Raw genomic sequence first — 26,253 nt, forward strand, 5'->3', positions numbered from 1 at the left:
AAGACAGCAATTCTTGCAGGTACTGAATGTTCTACACCATCACACATTTTTGATCTTGAAGCTCAAGGCACAAAGTAGTTGCTGGTAACATTTACTTTTGCTCAGGTGAATGAATAATGCGTTTCACCAACTTTAATGTTACGTTGATGCAGAAAAAATAGTATTTTTAAGCAGTGCAAGAACTTTTTAAAGGGAAAAACGTTTGGCAATAATGCACTGTTTAAAGTCATGGTACCTTTCAATTGGCACCACTGAGCTTCAGTGGAAGAAGTTCAGCTCTTTGGGTTTTCCTGTGTGGCCCTGCAGAAGTCACTTGACCCCTCTGTAGGGAGAACTCTGTGTCTGGAGCTTTCCTAAACTTCTGTCCTTGTAATCGTCTGTCTGCCTCCATCCACATTTGTCATTACAGCAACACGAAGGAAGGCAGAGGCTGATCAGGCAAGACAGAGCGGAGGGAATGGGAAGGATCAGAACAATCTTAATGCCTTGGTGCCCCTGGTCCTCCTAAAGTGAGCGCTCAAATTCTCAGGTTATGAAATAAGTGGCAAAAGCCAGACTCCTGCGATTCGTTTTTCTTTTGCAAATGCTCTCATCCATAGAGTGTATAACTGCTGGAGCAATGGGAGAACTTGTTTTCCCTCTTGACAATAGGTACGTTTTCAGGTTTTGGTGTGTACTTGCCCAGATTTTAGGCTGTCCTTTACTTAAATCTGGATCCCCAAAAAGCTCTTGACATGATGGAAGTACTTATTATTTGCAGACACCTCAAGTTAATTATGACTAGCAGGTTTATGTGTCAACAAGTAAATGCTAGAAAATAGATGGCCTGGATATCTGTCTGGGACTTTTTTCACATAATTGTGTGGGGTTAGTTACTAAACTTACTAAGCTGGGATGGCTTTAGGTGAGATTAAGGTAGCCTGGATACTACTCATGGCTTTTAGTTTGCTCTTGTTACTCACAAATGGTACAGAGGAAGCTTTTAGCTGAGAAATCAAATGAAATGGTGCATAAGTTTTTGGTGTAGGATGCTGAGGTACTGTTTTAATATTTTAGGAAAGGTTACCAAGGCAGCAGATGGAGTAGCGGTACTGTTTAAAGAGAAAGGAGATGAAAATAAAACTGACGGTCTGGGCAATTTAATTGGGGAAATAACAATAAATACTCTTGTACTGAAGTTGGATCAGGTGTGGGAAAATTCTCCTCAGGCTGCTCAATTTTTGGCGGGTATTTATCACAGTAAGAGCAAAATGTCTCTTCCTGTGAGTTGGCTAAGCAAAAGAGAGCCACTACTCTGGCTGAAGCAGCCATTAATGAGAAAATTATGTCTTGAACCTCTGATGCATTTGAAAAGTGAGAGAACTTTTCCTTCCCGTTGACAGACTGGAAGTCAGTTGAGAATTAAATGTGCAGGAAAAAGATTAATGTCCTGAACCTGCACATGTTGTTATGCAAGTAGACTATGTCTCTGATGCTGGCCTCTGTTAAAATCCCCAGCTTTCCTGAGGACAAGCAATTGAAATTTTGCACATCTAATTCTGTTCTTTTCCACTTGATATCCCTCGCTTCCCATATGCTTTATTTCTGCATCCCAGCCTAACACTGGAGCAGTCTCTCACACTGTCTGTTGGTCTTTCCCCTGGAACCAAGACCCCTTAATTTCTTGAAAGGTGTAGCACCTTCCTCTCACACTCTCTATCTTACCTGACCCCCCAGAAGACATTTTTTCTAGAAATGCATTTATTTCGACAGTGCTCTAAAATGCCCAGGTTTCAAATCATCTTGAAAAACAACTAGTGATTAAAAACCCAGCTTGTTCTTTGACCTTTTCATGTGCTCCAATTAATATTTTCCTCCCTCTGTTTTGCCTACAAACTCCCTGGTTATATTCTTGCTTGCACTGCCTTGACCTCTTTTTGTCTAGCTGCTTTATATCCCCAGGAATCTCATTCCTGCCCTTCCTGCAGTGGCAGAGGTGCTGCCAGCATCATCAGCAAACTCCTTCTACCTTGCTCACCTTTTCCTAACCAGCTCTATACTTGCCAATCTGAATATACTTTTTACTACTTGATTTTCTCCCTCTTCAAGGCTCTCTTCTAACTCCGGCATCTTTCTCACCTCATTCCTCACAACCTGGCAGCACGGACCAGAGAACCACAGAAATCCTCTCAGCAGAGGAGTATAAAAAAAGAGGGACCAAGGAAGGTATTGAGAGATATTGGCAGTGACTGAAAGAAGAAAAAGCCAGAGCCCTTTCTGCTCATAGGCGCTCCTCCTGTGTGAGCTGCCCTTTATCTGCTCTCTCCTCCCTCACTGTGTGCTGCACTGGGCTCTCCCCCTGTCTCCCTGGTCACCTTTATGGTCTTTTCTCACAACATACTTGAACCATGAGGCTTATCAGTGACTACTTGAAAGCCCTGGAGACATATTTAGAGAGAAAACAGATATTAACTGCTCCATGGGTCTTCACATAGCACCTGAAAACCATTGCACTTCCAGGGGAAGCTGGGGAAAGGCTGGCATTTTAATCACATATGTTTTCCAAATGCCTTCACTATACATGTCTCCCATATCCCTCTATGGTGTCTTTAGCACAAGATGTACAGAGGAAAGTCTGATTTATGTATATGGACACTGAACTCCTGCTGAAAGTAGATCTGTGTGGGTTCTGATATGAAGGAAGGAGAAAACAAAGAAGAATATGTATTTATAGGGAAAAAAACAAACAAACAACAACATAAATTAAAATAAAATAAAATAAAATAAAATAAAATAAAATAAAATAAAATAAAATAAAATAAAAACAGATTAAGAAATAAGAAAAGAAAATAAAGGACAAAAAATGGTGACCTCTGAGTTCTGGGGAAAGCTTGGCTATTCAGAGCATCAGATGGGAACAGTCCATCAAGCTAGATATTAAACAAATGTAAACATGTATCTGAAATACTTTAAAACTTAGCCCAGATATTTCTCTAGTTTCTTCAAGAGTACAAGAAACAGCAGTACAATGGGATAGATTAGACACTACAACTAAAAGGAGGTAAAAAAGCTACCAACAGTTTTACACTGTGCTGGTAATGATTAAAAGATCATGAGCTTATTGTCCAGGCCTGGTTCATGTCTGCACACACAGGCCTCATCTTTGTGAGGTATCCATTCACATCAAAAGCTTCTTTGTGGATCCCGAAAATGCATGTGAAGGGATGGGCAATGACCTGGTATGTAAAGGGCCAGGCTAGATTTTTTTTCCAATATAAATACATTTACATTAGTATCATATCATCGTAACTAAGTTATTTGAGGGTGAAGTTCTCCATATATTTTTTCTAACATAATACCTAGGCACACTTCTCCTAGGGCAATGGAAGATTAGTTTCCTCAGTACTACAGACCAATGCAGTGTGTGCTCACAGGATGATACGGTGTGGCCACATTTACATGTAGACCAAGGCTGCATCTGGACTTGGCAAGAACTAGAAGCACTTTAAAACAGATGCAGATCAACCATCAAATGAACATTTCTTGTAATTCCCCAAAGCAGTATCAGATATGTGGGTATGGCTCAGCTCCGATCAGTAGGTTTTACTGATGCATCTTTTCCAGGGTCATAGCAGCAGATTCCTCCCAGCTATAGCCGTCCTGTAGTTTAAGGTGTGCATACAAGCACAGCCGATGCCCTTCCCAGTGTTATGCTAGCTGTTCATGTTCAGCATGTCCAATTAATATTCTCATACTATACAAAACACAGGAGCACAGGATAGAGCTATCTGAACTAGTGTCAGCTTTCACTGGGACAGCCGCAGAGTGTCACGGAGAACCATCTAGAGATACTAGTTTAGCTCACAACTCAGTGTGGTTTCTCCAGAGTGGTGTTAAACATGAATCACTAAGTCCTGCCTCATGGCAGAGCTGATAAGTTTGTATGGAGGCGTTTAAGAATTAACTGGACAAATCCCTGAGTAACCTGATCTAATTAGGCCTGCTTTGAGATGGGTGTTTGACCAGGTGACCTCCAGAGGTCCCTTCCAACCTAAATTATTATGTGAGTTGATGCTGATGCACCTATATTGCATCCAGTCCCAGTAATAGTGCTACCTCTATAATACACTCTGCCAAAAAGTGCTAGGACTGCCCTTAGATCAAAGAGAAAAAATTGCATGGGTGTATTGTGGGGCTAGCTCTCTAAATGCCTAATCCAAGGGAGCCAGTGGTGGTTCATGCTGTTCCTGAGACAGCTACAGCAAAACTGACTTTGTCATGTACATATGCTGCAATTTCACCTCCAGGTATGCAGTGTGTGTGGTCTGAGTAATTCTCCGATACCCAGAGAAAGGAGAAAACTTCAGGTTCTTGGTGTAAGAAAGCATGAGTATTTGATCCTGGTCTGTGAAAAGAGCACCTCATTTGCCAGAGGTATGAAAGCAGCACAGTACTTCCACATTTAGAACTTGCTAGTTTCTTTTCATAATGCTTCAATAAATAAGATGATTGCAGTGAAAGGATTATTCATGTCTGTTTTCTCAAGTGTGGCCCAGGTCTGTGGATGGAGTGTCAGCAAGGAGCAGTTCTCTGACAAGCAAACATGCTGGCAGTGTTTAGAAACTCCCTTAGAGACACGGGTCCTTTGTTTAATTTCTCACTCCACAACATGACAAAGAGGAAGAATTTAGGTGGAGCTGATTATAAAGGAGGGAAAACATACCATGATCTTCCTTCAGTTGGCATCCTGGGGACATGAAGGACAGGGTCATAAAGACGATGAAGAGCACACTCCTTCTCTTCATTTTGCTGGGAGTAGTATCTGGTAAGAACATGATTTCATTACGCTGCTAAAATTAGAACACTGTTGGCTGTTGTACTTTCTCTTGGGAGCTTTATAATACATATTTAAGGATCAGACACGGATGGAAAAAATCAAGTAACAATTATTTTTCTACTGAAATAGATTGAGCTCTGTGGTTACAGCAGTATAATGAAGAGAATATGACCCCTCAGTAAGACACTTGGCTGGAAGAGGCACTTCAGCTTGTAATAACCACTGCTCAGTAAGAAAGTGTTGGAATGGGAAAGGAGGTCAGTTCTGCAAGAGACAATATCTATTAACAATACTCCATTATTCTCCTTTCAAATATTGATAACATTTGTATCTAATCAAGTAAAATAAGCAACCAAACAGAAAAATACTTGTAGAGGTTATTAGCAGGGTATCAGTGTTTTTGCCCATGATAAAAACATGGAGGTTTTGCCAATATGAATACATACATGTTAGCAACTTAAAGTAGCAACTTAAAGTAGATCTTCAAACGTTAATCTGTGTGGCTGACAGAGTTGTTTGTAGCAAGCTATCTGCTCAGGTAGGATCACTTTGCTTTCAAGGAAATGAATTCTTCCAGTCCTCAGAAACTTGTCAGTATTCGGTGTTCTACCTTTATGACCCCAAAACTGTAATCAGGACACTGCATGTGAATCTCAATGTTTCTTGAAGAACAGTGTTTTTTTAATGTGCATGGTTGCAGAGAAAGAAAAGCTTGACGACATGACTCAGGCACACTGTAAAGGCTAACAAATCACACATAAATAAGACTTGAATATACATATACATCTCAAAGCCAATTTCATGATTGCTTTATCTTGGGCTCACAACTTGTTAATGTTTGGGGCTGGTAATTCAGTTAGATAATGTATTAAATTTCTTCAGGCATGGTTCGTCCTCTGAAGTAAAGAGGTAACCAAGGACTTGTGAATACAAAAGGAAGGCTTTTGTAAAATCAACTGGAAGAAGAAGACGCCATTTAGATACATGATGGAAAATTTCAGTTAAAAAAAATAAAAAGCAAAAAGCAAGAGCTTATGATTTAGAAAGACAAATCATGAATAAACTGCCAAGGAAATCTTTAGAGATAATATGAAAATAGCAACTATCTTCTTTCTTCATTTCTGAATCCTGAAAACGATTTCATTGATTTTATAAATGGTTTCCATTAATGAACTCTGGCTTGCTGTCAGTAGCAAGTTCAATGTTCAGCTCCACTTGTGGAAATGTATCCCCAGAAGGCCCTCTCAGCTCATTCTCTTTTGCATGGTCGATTTCTGTTGATGATGTTTTCCAGAATCTTTAAGAACATTGATAAACGCTTAGTCCTTCACTGGGACTTGTGAAGAAGGGGAAACATAGGACCCCATGCTTTGTCATCTACTGCTATTACTTTTGCTTGTTATGAAGCAAAGACACTAATATCCTGTCTTTGATCCTATGGGGAACATTATTTGAGAGTCCAGTAAGAGGAGCAATGTCTAACACGCAAAGACAGATCATTTGTGATCTGTCCCTAAAATGCTCCAAAATGTTGCTAGTGAATCAAAGAAACAAGATTTTGGATAGTTTGGCGCAAAAGTCACCAAGGCTTCTTCTAAAGTCATTGAAATCACTGGAGCTGAACTCTCTCCTTCCAGATTAAAGATCCTGCTGCTCTTGGAGGTGTGGCAATTTTAGTGCCTCTTTGGGAGCTGATGTGGGCCATCCTTCCCCAGCCACATGAGAAGGGGAAAGAGGGAAGTGGTTCCATCCTACCAGTGTAGGATGTAAGTAGTGTAGTGCAAAGGAGCCCACTTCCCTTTGGCTCCATTCCTAGGGCATTTCCCTTGAACTCCATTCGGAACCTGAGCATCCAAGTGTGACTGTGCTGCAGCCCTAATGACCTCAGAATAGTTTCTCTAGCAGCTTTTTACCTTGCAGCTGCCCAGCAAAAATAAAGGCTTTGTGAAGCTTTGCTACAGTAAATGCTGTGGTATGAGCAGCCTGGCCCTCGAGTGAAGAGTATCTCCCACCGTCTTGGCACACGCTGTGTGGAAAGTTTTACTGAAGGCAGCTAGCTCCCTTGGCAAGTGTTTTGGACAAGCCAGCAAAGCCCCCCAAGCAACATTCAGTCCTGCTGTGGTCTCCTGTTGAGGCCAGTTGAGGGATATGAGGGTACTAAGATGTTGTTTCAGGGCATGCCCTAAAAGCTGACCTGATTTATATTTTCTACACGCTTTTCAGGAGATAAAGCACCACAGGCCCCTGTTAAAATAACACAAAAATACCCGTGATAAACATCAGAGCAAGCACAGCTTTTGTCTTGGGGAGTCGGGAGGCCTGACGGAGTTAGCAGGGAGTTCACCCGAGGCCATGGGATACCACAGCGCCATGCTGCAGCCAGGCAGTTGTGAACCACAGGGTGCCTTCGTGGGCCCACGTCTGCCCTGGGGAATGGATGGCTGCTCTTCCGTGCTCGGAGCGGAAGACAAAACAGCACAACCCCCAGAGCTGCTGCTTACACGACTTGTGAGCCGGGCCTGCACACAGCTGTGCCAGAGAGATTAAGAAAAGGGAAAATGGAGGAAGTGGGCGCTGCAGACGGTGTAATTCACAATGAAGATTGCTTCTTTAGCATCCTGGCCTGTGCGGTTCAAGGTGCTTTTTGGTGCAGTTAGTGCACAGAGGCAGCAGTTAGCTAGCACAAAGGGTGAAATGAAATAATAGAAACAAACACTGTTTCTTTCCTACTATATAAAGGCATATATGTAGGCAAACAACACAGTAACAACACTACTTAAACATCAGCCACCCTAAGTGACAGTAGTATAGTGCTGAATTAGAGAAGAGATTCCTTCTTTTGCCATTAGCACTGGATTTACTACAGTGCAATGCCACCATTCATAAGCAAAAAGAGAATCGGGCCGTTTTGTGCTCATTAATGGCATCTCCTGGCACCAGCTGTGTGCTCCTGCTAGCCTAAGACTCCCAGAAGTAATTTTTCATTCATTTTCATCTTGCAGGAAGAAGAATCCAGTTGCTTAGGGGCTTACCTGCAACAAGGACTGTTGAAGAAAATTCTCCAGCTGGTGTTTGCGTTCATACCTTTAATGTAACTCTTTCTGCATTGTCTTCTGAAGGTGTTGCAAGACATCCTACCATAGTAAATTCAAATCCACTTACAGAAGCATTTGATATTGAATCCATGGGAGATCTTGTATACAGGGTGAGTTTTACATTTAGCTTGAGCAATGCTCAGTCCTGTAGGCTGATGTTTCCTGGATTACTGAGAACTGACAGAGCACAGTGACTCATCTTTTAATCAGAGAAGAGCTGCAAATGCAGACCGCCGTACTATTTGGACATGCTGTGATAGATATGACAAATGAGTAGCAATAGTGATTACGATTTTAATTGCATCTAGGCAAAAACTGCTTATCACAATAATTCTGTTTATTCTGTGATAGAAAACATGATTTTCTAGAAAGTCTGAGGTGAAGAAGGACATGTAGGACCTGATTCTGTTTTGAGGATTTATCCATAGTTTTTCAACTTAATTAATATGAAGTCACTGTGAATTTAAAGTGGATTATTTAAACCACATGCAGCTCTTACTTGGACACTCTCACCTCGAATTAAAATGAATTTGACTCACTTCCAAAACAGAGTAAGCTGAGTCAGATCAAAGCCAAGTTTAACTTGGAATGAGGGCTGTGACATATGAGGAAGTTACCTTGAGGTATGAAGTTATCACACTTCCACACATCTGTAATCTATTTCTATCTATTGCGTACTCTTGTCCTGTGGAAAATGCAAAGTAATTTTGGTTGTTTCAGGCTAGTTTTTATTGCTGGATAAATTAGCAAGTATTACCTCACATTTGTCACTGGCAACGAGTGTTCAGATGCATAACTTGTCATCCCATTGCAACTCACTTGTATGTCTGAGCCTGAACAATGACACTCAAGAGCACTTTTGAATCCACTTTTCTGGAAGTTTCCAAGGAAGTTCAGGTTTCACAGAATTTATACAACGGCACTTTTCTATTTCTCTTTGCTGATGTTACTGGGAGAAAATCTGAGGGGAGTAAGACCATGAGCCCAGGTGTCTGCAGCTCATTGATTGACACAAGGTGGGATAGCTCCTTCCAGGCTTTCTCCTCCCCAAACTGTCCCTCATACAAGAGGTCCTTGAGTTGCTCTGTGAAGCCACAACATTTTGGTCTTTCCATTCTCCTTTTACTCACATTTCAGCCAGTGGCAAGGGTTGTGCCAGCAATCAGAATATGATCTAAAATACTCACTGCTTACTGATGGAAAATGACCTGTTACTGGTATTCTTTCCTATAGAATGTAAATTACATCTATTTCATAATGTGCTAATAATATATTTTTTTTCTATTTTCAGGTTGTTACCACTGGAAACCCTGTCCTAGATTATGAAACGATGCCAAAGCGCCTTGATTTACAGATTTTTGTTGAAGATACAAGTGGGAGAACTGACCTTAATACACTGACTGTCCAAGTAGTAGATAAAAATGAACCTCCTGTATTTCGAGGAAATATGGCAATTCAAAGTAAGATAGTGGTGGCATTTGAAAAGAACAATACTCAAAAAGCTGACATCATATACAAAACAGAACTGCATACAGTGCCAGTTGTTAAAGTGGTCCAAATGTTTTCCATTAGAAAAACAAGGGAAGAACGGGGTGATGTTTTTATCAAAGCTTTATTTTGCACAAATATTTGGTATACTTAATCTCTGGAGATGCCCTTCTGTTTTCTTGAAGTTTTGACCAAAAGTGATGGAACCATTTAAAAACATTTGAAGAATATTTATATATATATATAAACATACACACACACATATGTATAAAAGCAAACTTATTTATATCATTAGATACATATACTATTTTTAATGTGAAGTGACATAGAGGTATATATTGGAAACATGAAGTTTGGTGGGGATGTAGCCAGTATACTGTGGGTCGATGTTTCAGTAGTTTGTTGAAACTGGACTGATTTGGAGAAGCAAGATAAATTTAAATAAATGTATGTTGTGTATATGCAAGAGTTTCTCAGGGAGAAAAACAAAGACAGCAACCTGCCAGTGTTTTATACCTGTATATCACATTTGCACCTGCATGTGAAAATTAACTGGAAAATCATTCTGAAGAATGAGATCTCCTAGATTGTGATTTATGGTGGTGTAAATGGAAAAAGGCAAAAAATTGTCTTCTGCCTGTGGCAGATGACAGTAAGCCTGGCTACTTTTCAGGCTTACCTGAAACCAGGTTTTCTTTCAGACCACAGGCAAAGGTGCAACAGGGAGAAGTCTGCAATAGCGTTAGTAAAGAGGCTGGGGTGTCTGAACTCATAACAGCACCTAGGCAAGAACATTCAGTAATTCAATACTCAACATTTTTTTTTTCTATCTGAGAATAGCAAGCTGTGGTCTGCTCATGGTACATATTTGTAAGCGGGGTTCCCTAGATCTGGAAAGCAGTGCTGTTATTTAGGCTGGTGGCTTGCAGCCCCGGGAATGATCAGCAGGGCAGTGTGGCTGCAGCCTAGCCATCCAGTGCTGCAAAGGGCAGGGCTTGTCTGTAGGGACGAGTTCAACGCAGCCATGCTCAAATCAGCCCGCTCACTAATGCCTCCCGAGCACGTTGACATTCCCACTTCCACACAATACTTAGTTTGTAAAGCAAATTAGCTTCCCTGAGGGAAAAGGCCGCGTCATCTTCTCGGTGTCAAGGGTGTCTTGCATATCATGGGTGCTGCTGGAATCTAATAATAATTAAACGTGACACTTCAGGGATCGGCACAGCATGAAGCACACTCTACGTGGGAGCTTGTTACAAATAAGTGCATCAGCTTAACTCTCAGCTAGAGCTGCCATAAATTGGTGAGCACAGATGTCTGATCTGTCTAACTGCGTGGCTTTAGTTAACAGTACCAGCCACAATTAGACGCTAATTGCACATTCGTTGGTTATTAAAAAGCATCTCCCTCTCATTAAACTTTATATTCATATTGTTGTCCTCTGGGAACAACTCATTACACTGCTCTGGGATTCCCACTGCTCTGATGAGAAGCAGCAGTCAGCAGGGGTCACAGTGGAAATTAATAGTCCAGAAACGCCAGGGCCAGCAGACACAAAAGGGCAGAAAGCAAATAATGGGATCTAAAGATCTGTTGTTTTGCTAATCACTCTGGCCAAGGAGAGCTAAGCCTGTTGCCTGTGGCCCAGTATGGGATAGCCCAGTTGTGAGAGCTCCTGACATGCAAAGGAGTGCTCACAATACTTGTACAGAATTAACACCCTTAATAAGGCAAGAGTAATAAGCGCAGACCATCCGCTATTTATTTACCTCACAGATGTAAAGAAAGAGCAGAAAAGAAGAGGAAAAGCTCTGAGGTGTCCTGGCAGGGGACAAGGGTGGATGTAGAGGGGATGGGAACCTAGCATGGAGCTATGTTCTGCCTATCTGCATGGTAAAGGTAGACACATGTGTACTCCATACCCCATGGAGCAGCTCAAGGAAGACCTGATGTATAGTATAGATCAGCCTCCCTAAGGCATAATTCAGATTGCATCTATCAGTGATGGTTTTCTGTTTACAGATAAGCATTTTTCCTTTTAATCTTTCGAGTGTGTGTGTTCTTTCCTGTGATGATTTTGGAATTACACCGGTGAAGTGAGAACACACATTAGTCAGTAATATGCCTGGACAGCTTCAATTTATCAGTATGTTTGCTGTTGTGTCCTTTATTCTTATCCAATTAACACTTAGTACACTTATATCTGTGCAGCTGTAACGATCTACATCTTGGAAGGTACACCTCCTGAACAAATTTACCAAGTTCGTGCAGCTGATCCTGAAAATGGTGGACTCAAAGTAAGTTGAAAAAACCCCAGAGGTTATATTATCCACTGTTTCTGAAATGCTAATTGCTAGCATCTTTCAACAATGCACTTCGTCATCAGGAACATGGGAAAAGGTTTTGTCAGGAAAAAAGAACCATTTTCAATAATAAATTGAGAAAAACTAGCCTCAACATTTGGGCTCAAATTGTATTTTGATTTCTCAGCACTCCAAAATTAAGGGGTATTGAAGGCAGAGTTTGATACAGTTAATCAGAGATACAGTAGAAATCATGTCTCTTTTTTAAAAACTGGCTTGCAAAACATTTTCAGTAGATGAGAATGATTAAGTGTAAGTAAAGTTTTTAATATTGTGTCACAATGAAAATTCTTTCAAATGAGGCGGTAAGGAAACTGCTTACAAGGCAACTGAATCTCATTTTTGTGACAATCCTAGGGCAAACCGTGACCCCCCAGTTAAGAAAATGGATTAGCAGATCTGAAAATACTCTTGATATCAGCAAAATTCCTGGACAGTGATAACTTTGTTTGCAGAAAGGAAAAAAGTAACTCTGCACTAACCTAAGAACCATTTTGTAGCTTTGCTGTGTTGACTTTTGTATTATAAAAGACAGCATGTACAAGAACAGAACCTGAAGATGTTAATTCCACATGTAGCATTATTCAGGAAAGCAATTACCTTGACATCCATCCTCAGGCTTTATCCAGCCAAGCTACCAAGCCCCTGTGGGCTGGTGAGGAGGGAAGCAGAGGCGAGGGGATTTATCTTGTGCACTGGTACTGTTACAGTACCCATTTGTGTTGTGCAATGCACAAAGCATCTGCAGCTATGTGCAGGTGCTGACCACTGTGTGAACACCAAGCTCGCACTCCCTCAAGCACCCCATGAAAGTCCACTCGCCCCTCCCCAGCCTCTCCCCTTGCCTGGCCCCCCAGACTTTGTTACCTCCTGCACAGCTCTTCTTTAGTCTCCCAAATCCAGCCCCAGCCTTTCTTCTCTCTCCTCCTACGTGGAGGTACTCTGCTGCCACCACAAAAATGATTTTGCCAGCTGTGTTGTGGCTCTGACCTCTATGTTAAATTCCCGTTGCAGGTCTGGGATAGTAGGAGACACTGTACCTTGGCCCCTTCTACAAGGCAAGGCAAGAACAGAAGGATGCTTTAACAAAAGGATACAAAAACTAATGCATTGTGCTCTTTGTTTCAGTATTCCTCACTCCCTGCATCAGTGCCATTCCTGGTCTCAGAAAGTGGAACCATTTCTTCCAAAAAAGAATTTGATTATGAGAAAGATCCATATTGGTGAGAATTTATTTAACTCATGTGCTCTTTTTATTAGCTTACTGTAGGCAATGTTTTCCTACGTAGCCACAGAGTGATTCTTGTTTCATTTTCTTATTTAACAGGTACTTTTTAAATATAACAGTGACAGATCCAGAAGGACTCAACTCTACTAGAACACTGAATATAAATATAATTAACATCAATGATGAAAGACCTTACTTTACCATGTGAGTGAAAAACTTCCATTGTAATGAAAATGTAGATGTTTTCCCAGCTTTACTGCCTTGGCACCAATGGGAGGGTGTAATACAGGGCAAGCTAATATAACAACAAAGTACTACTGAAAACAGTATTTTCATTTTGTTATGAATCCTGTTGTTTTACTGAGATTTGCTCTCATTTCCCTTTTTTATTCTTATTTATATTTTTAACAGTTTTAAGTTCTCGTGCTAAAAGCAACCAAACAAGCTTGTTGTACTTGTAAGCATTTAGAGAGGTTAAAGCTATGCAAAGACCTGTGGACAAGTTCAGACAAAGACATGAGTTTTACTCTGTGTGAATACGATCATACAGAGTTTACCCTTCATGCAGATGTGCATTTCACCATAATGATGTTTATTCATGCAGAAATGTCTAGACATAAAAAGGTCTCACTTTTGATCTGTCTTTTCCTCTTCTTCCCAAACACTTACACTTGTAAATGATCCCAGTGCTGTTTGAAACATTGCCATCGCTTACTGTGTCATAAGCAGGAAATTGTTGTGTCATAACACACAAGTCAGAAATAGCTTTCGAAAATTAATGGAGCTCTAGCTGGAAGCAGGAGTATTGTTGAAAATTTGCAAAACGGGAGGGAATATCCATATGCTACTAGAAGGCTGTTGTGTGGTGGAAAGTACAATGGATGATTGTTTCTGAAATTGGAGCCTGACAAATACAGGGTTGGTCTGATTCTGTTCTTGATTTATCTTTGTCATTTTGCATGAGACACTAACTGGATTCTAGACACTCTCTTTACCTCTCCTGATACTGAGGCTTTACAAGGTCCCCGCCAAGAATATTTATGGTGGGTTCTCTCCTGATATCAATGCAAAGAGGGAGAAGACAGTGCAGCACCTGGGCATGCCAAGAGATCTCCAGCCACTTGTTTGGAGCAATCTTCTGGCTGCCTTGTGGAGCCTGAGCAATGCACAGCTCCTGGGCTGAGGCCAAGGATCCGGACAGTGCTGGGTAAAGGGGTGGAGAATCTGAAGAAGTGGAAGAATAAAATATTAGAAACAGACATGGACTTTGTTGTTGTTGTTGTTACTTATTTATAACCTCGAACTCATGCATGCAGTAATCAATAAGGTTAACAGCTCTCTCCACATTACTATACTGCTACAAGCAGGAGGAATCCACCTCCCAGGGCCAAAGCCTGCATGGTTTGTTCTAGACTATTTTCTCCAAATGTTGCCATTTCTGTTTATTTATCCTTATGTCTGGAATGCTGAAGGAGCTCTTTTAAATATTTATCTATTTGTTCAAGATAACGAAAGTTTCAGTGACTGGAGTATCCATAACACCTAATGTCTAAGGCTCAGATGTTGTATGGCACAAAAAAAGCTTGGTATTTGTTTGAATCTTTTCCGCTTTAGATTGACACTACAGACCAAAAATAGAAGCTCAGTTTGTAAAGAGCTTGAGATTAAATTGCACTTCATGAGCTGTCCTCACTGTGCACATGCATGCCCTCTCCCCTGCTAAAATGTGAGCTACATGCTGGGACTATGTATTTTCTGACACTATAATAATTAGTGCTGGGATGGAAGCTGAGGAAACTTGACAAGTTAGCAAACCTTCTTTATTTTCTCCTGATCAAAGCTGTCAAGAACAGAGTTTCAAAGAGTCTTTTTAATTGTTCTCACAGTATATGTAGGCACATCTGTTTTTGGTGTTCACAACACTCCATCAGCATTTCAGCCTTTTGAAATTCGGGATGTTAAAATCAATGGAAAACTCATGGAGCGAAGAAAACAAAGGAGGAGACAAGAAAACAAACATATGCTTCCTTCACGATTATACTGCAGTGTCCAAAAGGTCTGCTTGAACCATACTGTAAAATACCACGGGCAGGTGGCAGGTAGATCAACAGCAGGACACAGCCCAGACGCAGCTGCGCAGAAGAGGCCCCAGCTCCTGGCCAGCTGCACAAGCACTCTGTGCAATGGGGATATGTGCTTGAAAATGTCCCACTTCGTCCTGAGAGATCTGGTGGGGACAAGAGAAGGGTCCGTGCGGGGCTGGTAGTTTTGTCTGTCTCACCAAAACCAGTGAGAACTGTCCCTCCCATATTCCCCAGTGATCAGAGTTGTTTTCAGGTGGCATTTTTGGTAGCAGTGACGGAGATCTGTTGCTGTTTGTTTTCTTTCTGAGTAACTCCTGAGCAATGGGAGAACAAGGAAGTGATCCAACACCAAGAGTGGGACAGAACCTTAATAAGGACACAGGCTCCACAGCCTTCACAAACACCTTTTTGTATGTTTCTGGATGAAAGTTAGGTGTTTATGCTGAGAAAACTCTATGCGATTTGCCTGCTGTATGCTTTCCTCTTTTAACATCAGCTGACAGAACAGCTGAAGTACTGTGTCTTCTTAGCCATTCTTAAAATTGCAAGTGCAGACCTGGAGGCATCAGATCTTCTACTCTGTCTCTGCAATTCTCTGCTCCAGTTGCTAAATGCCCCATAACGCTGGGTTTCGGAGGAAAACAAAGGGCTCATGTTTTCCTATCGTAGGAACTATAGACTAGTCAATTAGCTAAGTGGTGGCTTAGAAAGTTTAAAGTGCACAAAATTGGTTCGGTCTTGAAACATACTCCTAATGCTTTTCTGAACTGTTGAGCACCTTCAACTCCCTTTGACTTTTGTTAGCAGATGTTTTGTGTGTTTGTGTGTTTCAGTGGAATAAATCAGCCCTCATAAAGTCCTTGCAGAGTTTTTGTGTGCTTGCCTACGCCTGCTTTTACATGTGGTTCAAGTACCATAACTGCATACCTGAGTACCCATGTGAACATGCAACTGCAACCACTACAAGCAATCCTGCACAACTGCCTGCCAGACCGTACCTGGGCCATAAAATTCACTCACTTCATGGGAAATCTGGGAGCATTGGCATATCAAACAGCAGCAGTAAAGAACCATTTTCTCCATGTAAACTGAATCAGACAGATGTTGCTGAGAATTTGGAGGAACATCATGGGGACATCTGGGGTACACCCACAGGAGGGCTCTCTCTTGCCTCTACCTACTGCAGGGCCAGCTCAAGCTTTTCAGTAATACTGTTGTCCCCCAGATGCCTCCAGCATTCATTCCAAAATACGATTAATTGCATTATTGCTTCTATTTTTGTTTTTGTCTTGCAGAATAACAGCATTCGAGCAAGTGGCTTTACAGGCTGGTGGCTTTACAGGGAGACAAACTGCATGACTTAACAGCCCTTTCCATTTTCAGCTTCCACAGTTCTGTGAAAGTCAAATTGCTTTTGCTGTGACAAGTTGCAGGGGAAGGGAAGGACTTCCCACACTTGGTTGTGTGGCTTTGTCATGCTTTATGCCCACATTCCAGTTCAGCTACTACTACAGGTCCAGCTGGCAGAACCAATGACTGGGATATTTACCCTGACATCTCTGAGCCCAGTGTGGCCATGGCTCTGCTGCTACAATTGGCTGCTCAGCTAAGCCTGTGATCAGCTGCTCCTGCAAACACAGACATGACCTTTGCTGAATTTTGCTCTCTTGTAGAAAACAAAGGATCTACAGGATTCCAGAGGAACAAAGCCCAGGGACTGTGGTTGCCAATATAACAGCTAAAGATCCTGATGATGAAGACTCTGCTAGCAGACTTTTCTACAGCATCCAGTCTTCTGACACATATTTCTCCATAAATCCATGTAAGACAAACAAAAACATATCTTCTTATACGCCTCCCGCCACACAGCAAAAAATGATTTTGCCTGAGTTTCTCGGTAGGTTTTTAGGGTCAAGTTCTTCCATCAGCTGAACAGGGTTAAATAAGATATCTTAAAGAAAGTAGACCAAAGATGACTTACTGACAAATACTGACTGATGGCTGGAGGTTGATGATCCCTTGTGTGGAAGTGAGATCAGCTGCCTTCTTTTTAATCTCTGAGGATTTTAATCTCTGTGGTCCTTCTGGGGCTCTTGCAACAGCTGCAAGTAGTTAGACCACAATTTGCTCTCTCCTACCTGAAATCTGCTCTAGCGCTGAGATGCACAGCAAATCTGCACTTCAGCTTCATGGCTGTATGTATGCCCCTCCCCAGGCAAGGCCATTAAAAAGAGTTACTTCTCTTGTGCTGTTTCTATGTTCTCTGGGGTGCACACACCGCTGACCTGAAGATTTTGCTTCTAGGGCTGGCATTCAGTGACTGCTCTGTCCCTCATCTTATATTGTTTTAGAGCTGCTTATCACAGCTGTAAGAGGTGCTATGCAGCACAGTGCTATGGGGGATCAAGATGATCTTTCTGTGCTTTAGATTCCCTATGCCCTTTGGCCATGTGTTGCTACTGCCCCCCTCAATTGCACCCCAAAAGGCAGAGGATATACAAACTGTTCTTCACCTCCTCAGTACTCTGGGAATAGTATTGTGCTCTGCCAGAACAACCTTCTCTTTTTTGGACAGAGGCTTACAGAAGTGAAAAAAAAAAACAAAAACCAACAAACCAATAAATTAATTGCATGGCTGACCAGAACACTTGGCAGAAGCTGAGAGCAGATCTGTTGATGTATGAGTAGATTTAGAGGTGCTGAAGGATGCTTGAATGACAACAGCAGAAAGTGAAGCCATTTTACTAGATAGAGAACAAGGCATTAGCAGCTCACTGTCTTTGATGGTCTGCAAGTGCACTCAACTCTGACTTGCGCTAGCTCTTTGAGAGTGTAAGGGAAATCTAAGGCCTCTGCTGAGGCCACCACTGGTGTATTTTTGAGCAGTGGGTATTTACCTATGAAAGTCTTACACAGAACTTTCAGGCCATTGCGTATTGTTTTAAAAAATAACTAAACCAGCCATGATTTCCACAGAAGAGAAGAATTTTTAGTCTGCCACTTGTCTGCTGAGCTCTCCTGTCCTTCCGCATGCACACCATGAGTTTTGCTATCTCCCTGAGGGTGAGCATCTAACTTCTGTCTGCTTTCTGCCCAGCAACTGGAGTGCTACAGGTGACCAGGAGAATCGACAGAGATGTCCTTCCCCTGCAGCTCCACCCTAACATCTCAGTGATAGTGCGGGTGGAGGACAGTCCCAGTGGTGGCCACGCCAGTGAAATGGAGATCATCATCACTATTGAAGATATCAACGACAACCCACCAGAATGCATTCCATCTACCTTCAGGTATCGAGGTTCTTGTTGCCTGAGTGCCACCTCATTGCCCCAGCCCAGTGACATGTCTAGGGCACATCACTTAGGGTCCTCAGACCTACAGCTAGAGGTTCAAGTGCATATTTATCATTAGCCTTTGAAGGTTAGTATTCACTCTAAGTGCCTTAGGGCACAAAGTTCACTTTTATGACTTGTGCAAACTGAAATTTGGGCTAAAAATATCTCTGTATGGTCAGATACTGTATTTATCTTTCTCTCAGATACCAAATTCATTAGGCTATCAGAGCCATGTGTTTTACAGAATTACTTTTCTGACCCATACAGATCCAGGCTCCTCCATTTTTACTTTATGTTAAACTGTGGGGAATCATTTGCCAGGGAAAGCTTGCCAGGCAGTTCTGGAATTTTATTTTAAAATTCCTAAGCTTCTCTTCTGAATCTCTTTCTAGCGGCCTCCATAGTTTTTGTCTCATGCAGTCTGTAAGGTCTTCAGAGTCCAGATCACCTCTTGTCTTGTGTCCTCTGTGCATAGTAACTTAGTCATGGACTTTTGCTGTGGATCTGAACTCTCTGAGACCCTTGTGATGATCAGCTGGTTTATGTTTGTAGATGAGGATATGACATTATCTTCATTTTATAGAAATACTGAGGTCAAAACTGAGCAACAGAAATTGTCCATCTGAAGTGTCTGATGTGCCCTTGCTGCAATTTTTCAGGGTACACCACACTGCATAGTGCAGTTCTCAGATACTTCAAGTGCACACATGGTAGTTTGTTCTGCAGGTAAAAATCCAGTGCCTCAAGCCAAGACATGTTTCTTTTAAACAGGGATGCCTGGCTGGTGGGTATCTGTTTAAATTGCTTGCTCACTAGCTAATATAAATGTCTTGCATTTAAATCACGTAGTTTTGTGGACTGGCAGGAAGAGAACTGAATTCTTCAGAGCACTGCTTGGTTACAACATCCATGACAATAACAGAACAGTCTCATTGTTATCCACTGAGCTCAAACTTTGATCTGAATGAGGAAAAAGTTTTTGGGGGAGAAAATGAGATCAACTAAAGAACTACAGTTCTGCACAAGGAGCAAACCATCAGGTCTTAATGGCATTTAGTTAGTTCTTCATGTTTTTTTTGTATTTAATCCTTTTGATTAAAAAAATGAAATCAACACCTTCTGTTCCCAATTCCATCATGTGCATCACAGGGACCCTCACTGCCAACAGCAGGGACAGAAACACTAGCTTCACAAAGCAGCAGAATGGTCCAGGTATTGGTTAAGGAGAAAAGAATGAGTTTCTCTTCAGAAAAACATTATAACACACTGAAGAAATGAGTGTTGTAAAGACGTTTTAAAATACTAATTAGTAATTGAACTAATTACTAATACTAATTAGTAATCTTGAACGTTAAGATCTCATGGCAGCTTCTGAAGTGAAGCGGAGTTCCAAGTTTTAGGTTTGGGTCTGGCTAAATGTTTGTGTCCTGCCCATCACACAGGGCTGCTATCCACCACAGCATATGGTTCAGATTCTAGGTTGCTTCATCAGCTGTTGTCTATTTAGATCTAGGATTTCGCTTAGAAAATAAATGGAAGTCAATGTTTTGGCATGTAAATATGAAGAGTTCAAGGGGAGAAATATAAGGAGCTCTTATGGGAAACATGTTTCTTTTAAACAGGAAAGAGATAAATGAAAATACGACTGCTGGAACATTTCTTCTTGATCTCCGAAATTACTGTAAAGATATTGATGCTGATGTACCAAACAATCTATTTAATTTCACCAGATTATCTGGTTTTGGAAGCAATAACTTTGCTCTGGAGTCTACTGGGTCCGGAAGACTTGTGGTCAGTCATTTGTGGCTTTATGTTAGATTGTCTCATTTCAGAAAGCAACTTATGAAATATCACTAAGTCATTTCTTACTTTGTTGTCTGCAAAAGAAAAAAGAATTACTGTAATTCATGTCACAGTGGGGTGAGATGGGGAGAATGGCTGTTTTGACTAGATGTGAGCTACATACCATTTGGTAGGATGCTTTCTACGGATCCTACAGGATTTGGTGAACAGAAAATTGTCTTCTCCCATTTTAAATCAAGGTGCTAGATATGACTGAAAAAAAATATTTGGGGGTGGGAGGATATGAGGCACCAACTTTGATACAGATAAGCACAGAAATCTGGTGTTGTTTTGTACCTATTTATTCATGACAGACCATTGAAGACCCTTGCTCATCAGCAAGAATAAGTGAAATACTTGAGAAATCCCAAACATATTAACTGCTTCCCAGCTTCATTGGTCAGAATTGTAAAACCACTTCGGGTGATAAATATTCACCAAAGTGTGGTGGTATTTGCACTTGCGTGATTTTGTGTGTCAAAACATGGCTTCCTTATGCTAATAGCTGCTGTAATATTTGCATTTGCCAGAACCCCCAGCAGTTGCTGGACAAGTGCGGTGGTGGTTGTTTTGTTGCTTTAAAAAGAACCACAGACAAATACAGAAAAAAGGAGGCATCACAAAAATTAGCGAGTACAAAGGCATTCTGCCTAAAAGACAACGGTGCTACAGGAGCAGTAAAATAATTTTGTATGGTTTACTTTGATTTCTAATCTGAAGTATAAAGGTTGATAACCATTGTCCTTATCTGCTTCATCTACCAACACAAAAAAAGAGTTTACTCTGCTGCACAGGACATGATTGTTGTCAGCCTTTCGATTACCATGTTTGTGTAACTTAAAGGGCTATCTGAAGTGTCCCATCCCTCCAGGAGTTTCCCTACAGACAATAAACAGTGGATGCCTGTGCTTTAGTGCTGCTGCCCCAGAGTTTATGAGGCTCCTGCAGAGAGACAGAGCTCAGGAGATTAGGATTTAAATCTCTGTGTGAGCCACTGTTTAGTAGCTACTAGGTTCCTGGATAAACAGCTGTAGCTGAACCTGATACCTATATTACAGGTCTGCAGGCATGAGCTCAAGGAGTAACTATTGCTATTTAGCAATCACAGATTCTTACTGAGCCAACAAAGGGCACAACAAATAGCCAGCTCATTAGATACACTTTGAACTAACTAGGTGAAAGGCCAAGACCTTATCCTTCAAACGATACAACTTCCTCCACTTAAGAGGAAGATATTTTGTTGGCAGAAGGAAAGAGTTTTGAATTGCCAAGAGACACCAAAGCGTGAATGTAAGGAAAAAGCCTGACATTCAATCCTGTAATTGATTTATAGCCTATATTACTCCTACAGGGCAATTCTATATAGTCAAGAGAGAGACCACACTTACAGAATGCTGAAAAAACTAATGTCCATCATGTGTATTGTGACTTTATGTGTAAAGTGTAAATACAGTTGTGTTTCTTTTTAATTTAGATGACTGGAAGTATTGATTTAGAAAACCCAGCTAATCTAGGAGTTGAAGTTTATTCTTTGACTGTCAGAGTGCGAGATATTGCCTCTCCTAACTATTCAAGCAAGTATCCCTTTTACACTTTTTTGATATTTTCCTGTGCTGTAACAGCATGGAGAGAGGAATACCATATGTATTTTGAATATATGCATGAGAAAATTTCACAGCCATACTTAACTATGATTTAATCTTCTGTTATATTTCCAGACATCATTTACATTTACATCAGGATAAAGCCAGTGAATGATTTTTTTCCAGTCTTCGATAGTTTATCATATGAATTTAATGTTCGAGAAACTACTAAAGGTACAGTAAGTAGCACCTACATGATCGAAATAGTGTTGTCATGTTGACAAATATATTTTTGCTCCAAGTGCATTTTCATTTCTTTGAATAAGGAGAATGCCTCAAAGTTCCACTTTGACTGGGGTCTCACAGTACACCACCTAGTAACCCTAAATAGACAAAACTGGCAAGAACTCCAATTGTACAGATGGAAACTGAGACACAGACAAATTCAGCAATTGCACAAGAAATCTGTGACAGAGCCAGGAACTGAACTCAGATTTCTTGTTTTAGACCGTCTTTCTGCTCTTGCTAAATTAGCCTTTTGGAGGGATCATGATGGTATAAAAAAAAACCAACAACACCGTAGACCATGGCACAGATAAGAGAGCCTTGTCCCAGGGATGGTGTGAGACTGTCACTCCACTGTCCCTTCAGACCCAGCTCACCTCAGGTGCAGCAGGCGTCCTGGAGGTGGGGTGGGATAGGGATGCTTGGATGAGGAGCACGTGCTCCACCAGCCAGTGCAGCTCCTTGTGTTGGAGACAAGGTCCTTTCCATTCCTACAACAGCCCAGGACCAACTGGTGTAAATGTGGTCTTAAATCTGTTGCAACTGAATTTGAAAAGGTTCATGAGCTTGACTCCCACCTCAGTGCCCTTCCTGTCCCCTGATGAGCCCTGCATTTTAAGAGTTTGTGGGGCAGCACCATGGCATCTTTCCTTCTTGGTAGTCCTCATGTGCCAGATGTGACCATCAACCTACTCTGTGCTGTGCTGCTTGGCATGTAGAGCAGTCAGCACAGGAATGGCATCTTCCCCAGCTTCATCCTCTCCCTCATATGACCTGATGCACCGGCTTTCCTCTGTTGGCTGAGAATAAAATCTGAGGTGTGTTGGATGTATGCTGGATAAATCTTGATCCTCATTCTGCACTTTCTAGGGTAGCAGAAAAACTGAAGTTGGAAAGGACCTCTGGAGGTCTCAAGTCCAACTCCTGCTCAAAGTGGGGCTAGTTTCAAAATTAGGTCATGTTGCTCAGGGCCTCATCCAGTCGAGTTTTGAAAATTTCCAACAGTGGAGACATCACAGCCTCTCTAAGCCCTTGCTTCAGCTGAGCAACTTTCATTCCAGATAATTTTTCTTTGTATATAGTTGGAATTTCCCATGTTGCCATCTGTGTCCATTCCCTGTTCTTTCATGGTTCCCTCCTGAGAACGGTGAATTTCAATCTTCTCTGTTCCTGCCTTTTGAGGTAGTGGGGTACAGCGAATAAATCCCCCCTTCGCCATCCCTCCTCCGGCCTGCACAACCCCAGCACCACCAGCCTCTCCTCCTGCCTCCTGGGCTCTGCTCCATGCTATCTTAATGCCCCCCGGCCTTACTGCAGTTTGATAGTGTCTCTCTTTTACCTGGGGCCCCAAACAGGTCTCAGGTCCCCAGCTGTGGCTTTATGAGTGCTGAGGAGACAGGAGTGGTCACTTTTCACCACATACTGGTAACACACTCATTAATGCAGCCCAGCATGTGGTCTCTATTCCCCCAAGGGCAACCTGGTGGCTCATGTTTAACTTGTCCACCTGGGCCTGGGGTCCTGCTTGGTCAGTCCCAGCCTGTGTTGGAACATGGGCTTGTTTTGGTCCAGGAGCAGGATTTACATTTGTCTGTGCTGAGCTCCGTAAGTCCTGTTGACCTGTTGCTCCAACCTGCCAGGCCCTTCTGAACAGCAGCACGTCCACCACTGCCCCAGGCTGGTATTACTCAGAAACCTATCCCAGTGGCCAACCAACAAGGAAGATGTGCAACTGCATCACATAGCAGGCAGATAACCTAGTATCTGCTTGAACACACCAAGTGATTATGGCCAGCACAGGTGAAGGCAGCTGTGCCTGTGGTCAGCAGATCTGTAGAGCTCTGTGGTGTTTATGTGCTCTGGGGGGACAGGAAAAAGCATGTTTCAATCAGCCCTGCTGTCCTGTCCACATCCTCTTCTCCCTTGTCATGGGCCAAGGAGCAGGCACAAATCTCCAGCCCTAACCCTTAGCAATGTTTTCTTCCTCCCCTGGTCCGGGAGATCCTGCTAAGGGTCTGCAGGCCTGCACAAATCACTCCTGTATGCCCTGTGGAGAGCCGTCGCTGGTCGCTGAAGAATATGGTGGACAGCTGGTGTGGGGATGCGTGGCCTGGGGAACGGAGCTGGGGACACTGGGGAGGCTGAGGGTGACCACCTCCCAGGGGAGGTCTGCCTGGCAGAGGGACACTGACAGCACTGGCTCCTGTAAAACAGGAAAACAAGGAGGGCTACGGGAGGACCAGGAGACACACAGTGGTCACTCAGCACTTGGGCTGAGCAGACAAAACCCGAGCCCAGCTCAGGTTTTGGGCTGAGCTGACGTTAACAGGGTGCTTGCTATTGCCATACCAAACAGGAATCAAGAATTTGCAGCGGGACTGGAGTTCACAGGGTCAGGAAAAAAAAATAATATGCCAACCCTTCATTTACATCCTCCTTCAGCCTTACTCTGTGCATGTAGCCTATTCACCCCGTATTGCCCCCAGGTCATACGGAGGCATTGAGCACTGAATCAGGTCTGAATCAAGTCTGCAGAGATGGGTGTGCACAATCCCGATGTAGTTCCCACAGCTTACAGCACTGTCATATGTAGCTTGCTTCATAAATGCTCCATGCAAAGATGATTCAAACCACCCTTTAGACACCCCAGAAGGAGGAGCAGTGATTATTTCTGAAGGAGGACAAAGAGTCTTGTTCCTACAGCTAGTGCTTGGGCTGCTGCAAGGCAGTAATTTGTGTGTCAGTACAGGGCTCTGGGGTGGCCCTTGCCACCAGAGCACTTCTGCTGTGGTTCTCTACAGGCTCTTTGCATTGTGGTATTTATTGCTAGTAGGCAAGCCTATACACAGGGGAGCCATAACACAACATGGTAAACTGGTATTTCTTACAATTATGCTTTACTTCTTTGGGGTGAAAAATACTCTAAAACAAATGTGTAGTTACGGTTTCATCAAGCTTCTGTAGGAACAAGCCGTCTGTACTTCCTTTTCCTCTAGGTTTAAAATGTTAGTGAAATATGAATTTTCTTCCTCTTAGTTGGATCCAGAATTGGAAAAGTGCATGCCAGAGATGCAGACTGGCCGCCCAGTGTCATCACGTATTCCATTGTAGCTGGAGGAGGCACCAAGGATTACACAAATGTATTCTGGATCAGCCCAACTAATGGAGATGTGAAGATTTTGGCTAGATTAGACTATGAAACAACTCAGAAACACCTTTTCACAGTGCAGGCCTCAGACCAAGAGAAGACTGCAACAGCATCTGTGAGTAAATCCAGTCTACTCCCCCTTTATCTACATTTTTCTCTCTTCTTCCTGACAAGAGCAGTAAGACGTTGGGCAAACCACTTGTGGTCTGTAAAATGCAAGTTCTGCACAGGACTGTAGATTAGTCAGGTGAAAGAGATGGTGCTTACTGTCTTGATTCGTTTCTTACAAAACGGATTAAAGTAATATTTTTATATTTTTAAATATTTTTTTCAGTCTTTCTTCCTTATCTTACAGATAAGTAAAATTGTTTTCTGTGCCCTAGCCAAATTAAGGTATTACTTATGGCTACATATGTACCAGAAAACAGAAAAAGGAATGAGTCTTGAGGCCAAGTAGCACAGCCACATCCATGCCTAGTACCGAGTCTTTTTTGGACTTCAGGTAGTGCCCCTATGGTGCTCAAACATATTTATGATCTTATATGTGACCTTTTTTCACTGCAAAATGCTCAACGTAACATGAGAATTGTGTTGCAGTCCATCAGAGTTGTGTTTTTATGGGGTGAGTCAGAGGGGGTTTAGAAAGGCCATTACCATCATTTCTCTCATACTGGCATGGTCAGTCTATAAGGAGTCTTCCTTCCTTTCATGGATCATACTCTGAATTATTATTAACTATGCTAAGAAGCCTAACTAATGTCTGTGAAGCAATTTGAGACATTTGAAAAGAAGTTTAATGAATGTCTGGTACTATTATTATTTCTCATTCTTACTATGACACACTTCAGGTAATTCAAATGATCAGCCACATCAGATCGAAATCCCTGGGGTTTTGGAACGTGCTTCAAGTTAAGGAAACTGTTCCAAAAGATTGCCAGTCACAAGAAGTGAAGGTCAAATGATCACAGACATTTTCTGGTAGAACCCAG

General features: G+C 42.1%; 1 protein-coding gene across 3 annotated transcripts in view; it reads left to right on the forward strand.

The window, feature by feature from the left end:
* Positions 1 to 4,649: 4,649 nt before the first annotated feature.
* The window catches only part of CDHR3 (cadherin related family member 3), a 34,282-nt gene continuing 12,678 nt past the window's right edge, over positions 4,650 to 26,253 (forward strand). For all 3 annotated transcript variants that reach the window (XR_014579418.1, XR_014579419.1, XM_083823499.1), the window contains exons 1-12: positions 4,650 to 4,804; positions 7,819 to 8,021; positions 9,203 to 9,371; positions 11,611 to 11,696; positions 12,891 to 12,985; positions 13,090 to 13,194; positions 16,748 to 16,896; positions 18,172 to 18,361; positions 20,029 to 20,197; positions 21,723 to 21,822; positions 21,967 to 22,065; positions 25,153 to 25,379. Coding sequence is in view for 1 of the 3 variants with exons in the window: in XM_083823499.1 (XP_083679625.1) it covers positions 4,735 to 4,804; positions 7,819 to 8,021; positions 9,203 to 9,371; positions 11,611 to 11,696; positions 12,891 to 12,985; positions 13,090 to 13,194; positions 16,748 to 16,896; positions 18,172 to 18,361; positions 20,029 to 20,197; positions 21,723 to 21,822; positions 21,967 to 22,065; positions 25,153 to 25,379 (1,662 nt within the window). In the remaining 2 variants the exon portion in view is untranslated. The remainder of the gene's footprint in view (positions 4,805 to 7,818; positions 8,022 to 9,202; positions 9,372 to 11,610; positions 11,697 to 12,890; positions 12,986 to 13,089; positions 13,195 to 16,747; positions 16,897 to 18,171; positions 18,362 to 20,028; positions 20,198 to 21,722; positions 21,823 to 21,966; positions 22,066 to 25,152; positions 25,380 to 26,253) is intronic.

This window comes from Anser anser (assembly GCF_964211835.1).
Source record: "Anser anser genome assembly, chromosome: 1".
Classification (NCBI taxonomy): domain Eukaryota; kingdom Metazoa; phylum Chordata; class Aves; order Anseriformes; family Anatidae; genus Anser; species Anser anser.